Genomic DNA, 11,825 nt, shown 5'->3' on the forward strand with positions numbered 1-11,825 from the left:
TTTGTATGTTTATACAGGATGGATAAGTCTAATCTGAATATCCAAAATGCTCAAAAATTCAAAACTTTTTCAGCACTGACATGATGCCACAAGTCTGAATGTACATGAACTTTGTTTCATATACAAAAGTGTTAAAAACAATGCATAAATTTACCTTCTAGCTAGGTGTACAAGGTGCCTGTGAAATGCAACATAATTTTGTGTTTAGACTTGGGTCACATCCTCAAGATATCGCATTATGTATATACAAATATTCAAAAATTCAAAGAAATCTCAAATCTAAAATACTTCTGATCCTAAGCATTTTAGATAGAGGATACTTAACCTATACAATGACACAGGTACTCACATGTATATTCATTTACACATTTACATCTGTATTTCTATATCTGTGTATATTGAAAGCCATAACATCACACTGGTAACTAACTCTGGTCCAATACCACAGAGTTTATTCTAATGTTCTCCTTTTCCATATTGGTAATGCCCTTCTATGACAACGAGTCTTGATCCCAGTACCTTTAATATAGATCCTTGCTTGATTACTTTCCCTATATGTAAATGATCTTCCATTTGCCTTGCTCCCTCATTACCTGTTTGGAAGCCCCCCTAACCATCTTCCCAACTGTGGATTATAGCTCCTGGTCCCCAATACACCTTGTCAACCTTCCCTGGCTAATACATAGTGTGCCAGACTCGTTCCTTCTCCTCTTCCCATCATACATGTGCCTTCCTCATATTTTCAGTGGCCTTCTCCATGCATGAGCTTGAAATCTTGCTCCAGTTTGCCACACACTACCTTTGTGTGGACACCCTCTTCAACCAGATAGAACTTCCCTTTTCCCCACTTGGCTGTTCCCTACCTGAGAAGTCCTGCTTAACTTCTAGGCTCTGACTCCCTCCTAGTATGGATGACTTCCTCACTTTGCTTAGGTAGGCACAGTTCACTGCTCTTTTCTGATAAAGACAACTATTTTTCCCTTTCCCATCTGATAGTATTAGGACAGCATTGTTGAGGAAAGGTAGGGAAGGGAAGGAAAAAGAAAGGAAAGGTTAAAGGCAATTCTGTTGTATGATTGAATTTTGTGACCATATTACCAAACTAAAAAGAATGAACTATGGTAGCTTTAAGTTAAATTCAAAGGTAAATATAGTTTATGTGCTGTGAAATTGCTCAGATAATAACTTGATCACAAACAGATACCCCCTTCATCCCCAGTTGAGGATATCCTCTGTCAAATAACTCCTCTGAAATTATGGTAATGTTCCTTCTGACAACATGCAAGCAGAGTAAACAACAGAGAAGTCAATAAAATCTCTGCTTCTAAATACGGAAAGGGAGAAGGTATGTTTGTGAGGCAATCAGCAAATAGCTCTTTCCAAGTTTCTGCGATTTCTGGAGGCACACCAATTCAACCCTACAGGAGCCGCTAAAGCAGAATGAGAGTGGCTTCCTGCCACTTAACTTTCTGATGAGATACACACACACACACACACACACACACACAGAGAGAGAGAGAGAGAGAGAAAGAGAGAGAGAGAGAGAGAGAGGAGAGAGAGAGAGAGACATTGATAAGGGAAAAGGGACAATTCAGCACACCCATGTGTTGTGTGCATCAATAACAGAAATGGGACAGATCACCTTTAGCCGGCATGGTTTTATATGCTGAGAGATCAGGGCTGGACATAGAGGGTTAGAGTGAACGTATGAAGATCTAGGAAGAAGAGGAAGCCAAGATGGAGACTAGGGAAAATGGAGCTCTGACTCAGAGTACTACTACTTTCAACCTTACTGGGTCTTCCTTATCATTCAAATATGGGTGCAGGTGTTCCGGCTCTGTTTAATGATCCATAACAACATGTCTGAAGGTGCCTTGCAAGGGAGAACAATTGTTCTCATTCTCTTCCCATTGCCCTGAAGACACACTCATTTTCTCCAAATTTATAACTAGAATAAAATACTAGCATGTTGGATGGGCAAGGAGGGTGGGCAGATTGAAATAATAAATAAAATAATAATAAATTCAAGTGGACAGCTTATACAGCATATGAATTGCAAGCTTTTAGTATTTATATTGTTATCATAGGAAATAAAGCGTTAAGTGTTTCAGTCTCATTTTTGGCTCAGATCCCAAGATGGTTGGTGAGAACTACATTACTAACAAAGTGGATGACAAAGTGATGAAAGCAGATTTTGGAAAGGAGTTGAATTAATACTGATTTCGTTACTCTTAGATAACTGTCCACTTCCAGCCTAAACAAAGACATTTTAGAGGCCAAGAGGATTTTTGGACATTGCAAGAGGATTTCTAATGAGAGGTGTTGATATTCCATGAGTGCCCCCACATGAGGTAGGAGTAGTAGTAATTCTTGTTACTTCAAGCTCAGGACATAAAGCTTTACTAGAGCCATTCAGAGCTCTTAGAACTTGCTATCGTACTAGGTGTCTGAATTATCTCTGAGATATCAAGAGATTGGCTGACTGGCTATTTTGACATTAGAATAAAGAAAATTTGTAGAGAGCTTGGACTGTGAATTTGGGAGTCATATTGGGTAAAGGATATGTGAATGGCTCCTGTAGATGTGAAAAGTGTCATATAGGAGATAAAACTAGTTTGGAGATACCATAAATTTAGACCATGATGGTCTTCTGAAGAAGCAAGGAAACCTTATCAGAAACAACCTGGAGATATACTACCAGACGCTTAAAATCAAAAGGAGTCAAAAGTGACTAATCCAGGGCTGGGATCATATCTCAACCGGCAGAGTACCTGCCTAGCAAATGCCCTGAATTCAAACCCCAGTACCTCTCCCCACACCCCCCCAAAAAGAAAAGATGTGATTAATCCAGGGATATGTATTTTCCCCTTTCAAGAGAACAGCACATGAGGGCTCCCAACAATGAGGTACTCCCTATAGAATCCTTAAAGTGATCACATAAAAGAAAGTCAACTTTAAATACTTTCTTAGGTTAGAAAGTGTCAGAAGTATAGAAGGTGAACATAACAGTATCTGTTATGTAAGATTCTAATTTCTTCTTATTTATTCTCTGGCCTCATTGAATGGAAACTTGTTTCATGATTACAATTGAAAGGAAGGTTTTCACTTTACAAGAATAAGCAAAATAGGAAATATTCCAGATTCTATCCAAGGGGCAGGATAGAAACTAGTTCCAAAGAGCAGAATTTCATAGACAGCAAGAATAAAATAAAAGTTGTTACAATAATGCTTCCTACAAATTTTGTCCATTCAATGTGACTGATAAACTGGCAACAACCTCAAGAATATACATGAGAATAGGTTCTAAGAATATTAGGTAAAAGTAGGATGGAACATGTTAGCTACCTTTGTCAGGCATTCTTTCAACTCTGAACCATTGCATTTGCCTGGAGAACTTTACCTTCAGATATCTACCTGATTTACTCCCTCACCTCCTTCACATATTTCCTCTTGAGCCTTCTCTTGTTGTTTCCTCAATAAGAATGCAAGCTCCATGAAGACTGAGACTGTAGTTTCTTTTATTTTCTTCAGTGCTGTAATTCCTAGTGCTTATGATAGCAGCAGGCACATAACAGATGTTTAATAATAATGTATTACACATAATACACACTATATATTAATATAATTTATTAAGCTAATGACCCACCGAATTAATAAATATTTGTGCATACCACAAGAATTATAAATTCAATGTACCATTTCATGCAGCTAGATCCCAATGGATTGCTCACTAGTTGACTAAAGATAGCCTCCTAATGCATCACACTAAACAAATGTAAAATAGAAGAGATTACTTAATATGTTGTAGAGGCAAAAATCTAAAGAGACATGGAAAAGAAAATGTTAGAGTGTACTTTTCACATATTCATCTACTGCCTAACTACGTCTGGAGAGTGGGCCAAAAGATGTTACATTTCACAAGAAATTGAGCAATGAACAGGAAAGCAAATTTTAAAATCTTAGGTTGAATGCTTGTAAGTGACCCTTAAACTTTATGTGGCCCCTTGATTTTAATAGTGATGCCAAGAACTCAGGCAGGATAAGGAAAGAAGCTTATAAGGAAGGCCTGGATGCCTTAATCTGGATCGGAAATGTCATAGTAGACAGAATAGTTTACTATGTTGGAAAACTTTTTGTCAGTAGCTGGTTGATGCTGTGCTATCTGGCAGAGACAGTATGTGTGTTAACCAAATTCCATTCCATTTTTCTTATGTTCACATTCATGGACTGCTTTTCACAGACTGCATTGCAGTTAAGTGACTGTGAACAGAAGTTACATTTACCAATTTCAAGCCTTATACCTGAAAACTCCAACATAATGTCACATGAGCCTTCTGTCTTCTTCTGTCTTCTTGTTGGATATAATCACACATGACCATCTTAAAAGTCACATGTTGAAGAAGGTAGAGCTTCTTGCCATCTTAGTCCTTGAATGATTGCCTGGAGCTGATCCCACCCCCTCCTACCTGTATTGAACTCCTGAGTGGAAATTAGAATGTCAGTTTGCTGGAAGGTAAGCAGGGCCGGGCCTGGTTAGCACTTGGATGGGAGAATGTTAGTTTGCTAAGCTCTGAGATTTTAGAATTTTTTAGAGCAGTTAGCTTACCTTGACATTTATGTATTACCAGGAGAGAAATGGGTAGGGGGCCACCCATTTCATACTTGACTTGGGTTATCCATACCCCCCAGGTATGGCAAAATAGAGGCCTGATATGATCCATGAGATAGTCTAGGCTTTCTCTTAATTACAAGACCTGGGTCAGTACTAATATTATACCCAAAGCCCCTTGAGGAAGGACCTTGCTATAACATCATAAGCAAATACTATGAATAGTTTTCCCCAAATGACCTGCAGTTAAATGTCATTGACCCCAATTGATAGATGAGGAAACTGAGACTCAGAAAAATTATCCAAGATCAGATCTGGGATTCTAACTTATATTCATAACTCTTAGATGATGAAACTGGTTTCTACAAATTTTTGTTATATGACACCCATGCCTTGTCATATATAGGTAGGGAATCATTCACCATTACTTCTGATGGATATTGGGGATGAAGTGCTTCCTCCTTAGGTTTTTAAAATATGAAGTTGGTGTATCAAATCAAAAAGAAAAGCTCTGCCACTCAATAAATTGTCTTGTTTTACTTTATACTGTCTTTGGAACCCATTAATGTAGCTTCCGGAGCCAGGCTTCTAAGTCCAAGGAGGAAGTGAGATCTTTGTGGAGTCACTGGGATGAGAAGACAAATTGAGAACTGGGGAACCCAGCGTCGTGGTCACACCTTATGTAAATCACTTCCCTACTCAATCTCTCATTTGAGAAATCAAGTTGGGGATAACTTTTCTACAGTCTAGTTAGAAATACTTACATCTATCTTTCATCTCTCTCCACTCTCCTCCCCTCCCCTCCCCTCCCTCCCCTCTCCTCTCTCTCTCTCTCTTTCCATCTCTCATGTATGCTAGGTAAATGTTGCACCATTCAGCTACATTCCAAGCCCTTAGAAATATATTTTAGTGGCCATATTTCTTATACATAAAACAGAAACAAGTTTTTGAAGGACCTTGCCCTTGCTAAGTAGGTACTCCACCATTTGAGGCTCACCTTAGCCCTTTTTTGCCTTAGTAATTTTTCAGTTAGGGTCTTAGGTTTTTGCCCTGTGGCTGGCCTGAGACTGTGCTCCTCCTACCTACTGCCTCCCCTGTAGCTGGGATCAAAGGTGTGCCACCACACCTGGCTTATTGAATGGGGTCTTGCTAACTTTTCCTGCCCAGGCTGGCCTCAAACTGCCATCCTCCTGATCTTTGGTTCCTGAGTAGCTGCAATGTCAAAACAATTCTTAACACTACTATTGATGCTGAGTATTGAACCCAGGGCCTTACACATGCTAAGCAAATGCTCTACCACTAAGTTACCCTCACCCCTCAGCCCTGGACTTTTTGTTTGTTGTGACCCACAAAATTGACTTCAAGATCCACAATGGGTGACAATCCTTACTTTACATTGAAGCGTTTGTATTGGAGATACAGAGAAACAACGGCCTCATTCTTGCCAATTCTTTGACCTTCCTCAGCTATGGTAGTTACTAAGGTAATTGCATCTTGACGATAAAGTCCTGTAGAAAATGTTTCAGGCCAGACTCACCCCCAAAGATATACAGAAGAGGATAACCCTGGTACTTAGCATTTCTGAACCGCAGTGCCCTATCTACAGTCTTTATTGGTTGTGGTAAGGATTAAAATGAAGAGATCTTAGATGTTAAAATGTCAACAGGGGTAAACTATGGGTACAGGCTGAATGTAACCCTAATCTTAATTTGTGATCTTGCAGTGGACGCCCTCCAAGTTTCCATTGCCCCTACCCACTCCAATAATTAGACTATTTTAAGGTCTTCTGGGTGCCTAGCTGATCAGGAGGATTGCAGTTCAAAGCCAGCCCCAGACAAACAGTTCGGGAGACCCTATTTTAAGGTCTTCTAATTTTTAATGCTTTGCCCACCAAAATATTCATCCTGGTTTTATTACTTCTGCTTAATATGACACATTATAGACACATACCTATATATATATATATATATTTATACACACACACATGCAAACATATGTACATTTACACATACGTAGACACACACATACCAGTAACACTTTGGTGTATGTCAGAATTATGTAGGGAGTTTGTTAAAATGGAGATGATTCTGGAACCCCACTCTGTAAGTGTGGAGGATAGGGGCCAGAGGTCTTAAATTCACAAATCTCTCTTCCCCAAGGTGGTTTTGTAAAGATGGTAGACTTGCACTCTTTGAAAAATACTAGAACACACATTCTTAAAATGCTATCAAATGATGAATTATGCATATGATTGTTCCTTATTGATTGGTTGGGGCAAGAAAAAACTAATTGTCAAAGATTACTGCAATTTTGAGTTCAAGTAGATGGGAGAGGAAAGGTACTACTTACAAAAGTAAGGACTTGAGCGGAAGAGAAAGATGATGGAATACAGGTTGCTTTGAGAATTCCTTTATTAATTTCAAACTATGAAAAGCATTTTTTCTAAAACAGGTTGAACGGCCATGCAGAAACTTCTTTTAAATTGAAGCAAAATATTCAACCAGAAATTAATATAGATACACCAAATGTTTTACAAAAATGCAAGCTTGTAAAGCAGTGGCCACATTTGGAGCCTCAGGGAAAAATCTTAGTTTCAAGGTATGAGGCAAAAGTCATAATGATTGTCAGGTTCAGGGGTTTGGAAGCGCCTGTAATGCCTCATCTGCTGCTCCCTACTCTTTCTTTTGATTTCCATCATCTGCCCAACAAACTTTTCTACATCATCTCCCACTTCATTGCGATCAATATGCCTACTAGATATGCCCCATCGAAAATTAGGGACAAGTCGCCTGACTCGCCCGAGCTTGACATTTCCTCCAGGCTTCTGGCCTTTAGCCCCTCCCAAGTGGCGGGATTCCTCTTCACTCTGAATAGAGGCCTGCTCCTCTCCTTCGCTTTCCTGTTGAGCATTTTCCACTTTGAGATTTTTAAGTGCTTGTTTCTGTTTGGACTCCATTACTCCTAGGAGACAAGAGACAAGAAAGGGGACCGAATTCTTGGTATACTGATCAGCTACGAGGACAGAGGACCTACTAAGGTCCTTTCAACTTTCAGAAGCCTCAATTTCAAAGGCCTTCGGTTAATTTCGTTTTCCCACCTGAGAAGGTCCACATGTCCAGTCCGCCCTCCTCCCTCCCCAAAGCTCATCACTTTCCCAGTGGATCCACCTCCAGGCTTCCACCAGACCCAAACGCAGGATGGGGGAGGGAGGAAGAATTGTGGTTGGGGGATCTCAGACTTGTCTTCCCACACGTTCCCCCGCCCCCTTGTCCTCGCCCCCAGCGATGTCCCACTCACCAACCTGGGCCTATCCTTGCCTCTCCTCCTCCTCCTGATTCTCGCCGCGAGACGCCGCCGCGACACGGCCTGGCAGATCTGCAGATGGCCGGGTTGGGAGCGGGGGCCGCCACAGCTGAGTGCTGGGTGCCAGAGACCCCCGCCCCCCGCCCCTCCCTGCCGCCCGCGTTCGCATCCCCGCCCCCCGCGCTGACCACCATTTTCTGCACCAACAGGGCGGGGGGCGGGGCAGGGCCGTGGGAAAAGCTGGCGCTTATGGCGCAGGCAGGTGTTTCCACAGGCTCGGAGCCTCGGGACCGCCGGGCTTGACCAGCGGGCGGCTGCTCCGCATGCACAGGGCCGCCCACCTACAGCGCCCGCCTGCGGGGCCGCGGCGGGGAGTGGGGGCTGCAGCCCCAACCGGCTGCGCCTCCGCCCTGGGCAGCAGGGCCCGGGGGTGGGGTCCGCTCTCCCACTCCAACCCCAGGGTCCGCTCGGGGTCTCACCCGCTCCTCGCCCGCCTCCTCCTCTCTGGGGCCGCCCCTGGCCCGCGCGCTCCTTGGGCCCCCAGAGCAGGTGCAGCTGCCTCTGGTAGAGGGAGCGAGCTCTGGCGGCGTCTGGCGCTGGAGCTAGGTGTTGCTAGTCTATACTGGCCAGTCACGTGAGGCCTGCGTCATCGCTAGTGGCCCCGCCCACTCGCCAGCAGCCGCCGCTGCCCGGCGTGGGCGGGGCCAGACGGCCCCTTTTCCGCACCCACTGGTGTTGAATGTCTCCAGGCTGGGCTCTGTCACTGCCTTCTTTGTGTATTCCTGGGCTTTTCTTTCTCTGCCCACCAGGGAAGGGCGGTATCTTGTCAGAGGGCTGTTGGCCGTTCCCACTTCTGTGGGGAATTGCCTGTCCCTCCTCTCTGCTCCAGGGATGCCCTCATCCTTTGCACCAAGATTTGGTCCCAGCCTTTAAGGGGGTGCAAGAAAATCTCAGTTCTTACAAAAATAACATTTAATGCAATATTTAAGGGAAAATAAAAAATAGTGGAAGAATATCTATGATCAGCAGGATGTCAAAATTTTAAATGACAGCATTTGCGTTTTGTTCACTTTTATTGAAAATTGCACTCTATAGCTTGCGTTAAATTTATTTTGATTTTTTTACTATGAAAATTTTCAAACATAAAAATAGAAAAGAATAATGCAAACCCATGCAGTAATTATTTAGTTTCCACAGTAAGGTATGGCCAATTTTATTTCATCTTCATCCTTATCGACTTCTAGCACTCAAATTACTTTTGAAAGAAATTCTAGACATATCACTTTAGTCATAAATATTTCAAATTGAAGTGCATATCTCTACAAGATGGATTTTCTTGCTATTTGCCCAGGGCTGTCTTTGAACCACGATCCTCTTGATCTCTGTCTCCTGAGCAACTAGGATTACAGACGTGAGCCACCAGCACCCAACCTACATTTCTTCTAATCTATAGGTTCTTTTAAATTTTCTCTTCAATGTAATAGTTGATGAAACAGAGTGTTTTGTCCTATATTTTCCCACAGTCTGGATCTCGGTGGTATCATCATTAATACGTGACTCTTTACTCTGTTTCCTATCAAATAGTAGTTAATTCTAGAAAAACTTAATTGAATTCAGGTTCAATTTCAGTTCATGTTCTTCCAAGAGATAGCCTTTGTCTCTTGATTTGTTATTTGCTAAAACAGATAACAATTATGTTTTCCTCTTTTTGTGATTTTAACCAGAATATTTCTATAAACACCTCTTGTTTTAGGTCAGGCTTCCTACAAGCAGAACATGAAACAGAGATCCTTATGAAAGCAGTTTCTTGAGATGATATTCTCATGTTAATGGGAGTGAAGCACGCAGAATAGGACAGGGAGAATGGGGTTTAACTGGAGATAAACTTTAGTAAATCCCACCTGGAAACTTCAAAGACAAAGTGGTCCTGGTACCAAAAATTTGGCCCCTCGACTCCATGCCAATTTTACAAATAAGGAGAGCAGGGTTTTGGAGGAAAAGAAATGAAGGTTTATTAATTTGCCAAGCACAATAAGAACCATAGTGAGCTACTATTTCAGAAGCTTCTGTCCTCCTCCCAAGAGTTTGGGCTTTTGGATGTACGTACTGAGGCAAGGCTTTGGGTCAGATGGTGGCCTTGGGTCTGCTTATTTCCCAATTACTGACAGGAGCTGTATGTTTTGCAGTCCTCAATGGTCCTTCACTACTGCTGTCAGCAAGATGAGAGGAGCATATGACCTTGCCCAGAGGATAAAGACATTCTAGAGTTCTTCACATGGTGGAATGTGGGGTAGGGGGAGAGAAAAAAACGAAAGAAAAGAAAAGTCTGCTTAAAACTTTTAAAAACTTGTAATTCAAAGTAGACTGGCTAGTAAAATGAGTTAGTAATTGGGCTGAAACTACAGTTGTGAGCATATTTAGGTGTCTTCCCATTATAGTCATACCTTGATAGAAAGGCACTGGTTTTTTGTATCGTAATGTCAAATAGTCGAAGATCAAAAACTACAGATGGAGCAAAGCATAGTCTCTGGGGAAAACAGCTCCTAGTTGGCTGAGAACAATTCTCTAGAGAAGAGGTAATATTTCAGTTGTTATCAGCCAATATTCACAGCTAGGGCAGGCTTCACATATAGATCTGTGGTGTATAGTCCAGTGCTTTGTGGTCAGAAGAGACCAACTCCTGCTTTAAGTTCTGCTGGGTTTTTTGTTGTTGTTGTTTGTTTGTTTTTTGTGGTACTGGGTTTTTTAACTTAGGGCCTTGTGCTTGCAAGGCAAGCACTTTGCCACTTTAACCATGCCCCTAGCCTTTTTTGCTTTAGTTTAGTTTTCAGACAGGGTCTCATGTTTTTGCCCTGTCACTGACCTCAGACCAAGATCCTCCTACCTTACCTCTTGCATAACTGAGATAACAAAGAGGCATCATCACACCCAGTTTGTTTTTTGGGATAGGCACTTGCTAACTTTTTTGTTCTGGCTGGACTCAAATTGTAATTCTCCCATTTCTGCCTCCTGCATAGCTGGGATTACAGACTTCAGATACCACACTGGTTCCTTTTGTTGGGTCTGGAGAACTAAGGCAGATGAGTGACTATCCCATCCCCCATGGAGAGCAATATCATTTCTATATCCTGAGGAGATGGAGGCCTGCATTCCTGCATCCTAAAGGACAGATTCAGATTTGCCACAGGGCTGATGAGCAAAATGCTCTCTAGATTGTTTCCCCTCCCTCAATAAAGGTGAAAACCAAACCAGTTCACCTGAGAAAGCCTGCGAATCCATGGCCAATGAGAAAAACCCACCTAAACCAGAGTTAAAACATCCATAAAAACCCTAGCCTTCACCTGTGCAGTGAGCCACCGGCTTCCGGGCTCCACTGCAGTTCCCTACCTGTAGCCTTTCCTTTCTCTCTAATAAATCCTACTTTATTTACCGTCTTTGGCTCATTATTCAGCTGCCTCACGAGCCAGTTCTCTGGCCTGTGAAGACAAGGACCCTCGGCACTGGCACGTAACACTGTGTTGAGATTCTTAATACTTTTATCTCTGAACATCATCCCACACAAGTCCATAGGTTTTATCTAAACTATATTCAGGAACAAGTCCAGTTGGCTGACAGAGGCCAGTCTTCTACTACTGAGACTCCCTCTTTCTCTCCTGGGTACTTTCATGTTTACTGGGTACTGATGTCCCTTCTATGGTACCCTTTTCCTCTGCAAAGTGCTACTGATTTATCTGGCCTCTCATTGGGCCACAGTCCCATTCTGTTTCTAAGGAAGTATGCATAAAGTCCTTCTCTTCACTTTATACTCAAACTTATCTGGATGCTGATATCAAACAGAAGTTTTAGGATAGTAGTCCTTTCTGCTGTGTGTGTTCGTGTACGAGCGTGTGTGTGTGTGTGTGTGTGTGTGTGT

The 11,825-nt window shown here is 42.2% G+C and overlaps 1 protein-coding gene across 1 annotated transcript; it reads right to left on the reverse strand.

The window, feature by feature from the left end:
- Positions 1 to 7,002: 7,002 nt before the first annotated feature.
- Bex4 (brain expressed X-linked 4) lies at positions 7,003 to 8,557 on the reverse strand. The gene is made up of 3 exons (XM_020181806.2): positions 8,392 to 8,557; positions 7,911 to 7,984; positions 7,003 to 7,570 (listed from the first exon to the last, which is right to left on the reverse strand). The coding sequence occupies exon 3, from the start codon at positions 7,563 to 7,565 to the stop codon at positions 7,203 to 7,205; it is 363 nt and encodes a 120-aa protein (XP_020037395.1). The 5' UTR covers positions 7,566 to 7,570; positions 7,911 to 7,984; positions 8,392 to 8,557; the 3' UTR covers positions 7,003 to 7,202.
- Positions 8,558 to 11,825: the final 3,268 nt, after the last annotated feature.

Source organism: Castor canadensis, chromosome X (assembly GCF_047511655.1).
Source record: "Castor canadensis chromosome X, mCasCan1.hap1v2, whole genome shotgun sequence".
Taxonomy (NCBI): Eukaryota; Metazoa; Chordata; class Mammalia; order Rodentia; family Castoridae; genus Castor; species Castor canadensis.

Excerpts from the sequence above, each read along its gene's own strand:
- Bex4 (XM_020181806.2), bottom strand. The coding sequence starts at position 7,565 with ATGGAGTCCAAACAGAAACAAGCACTTAAAAATCTCAAAGTGGAAAAT.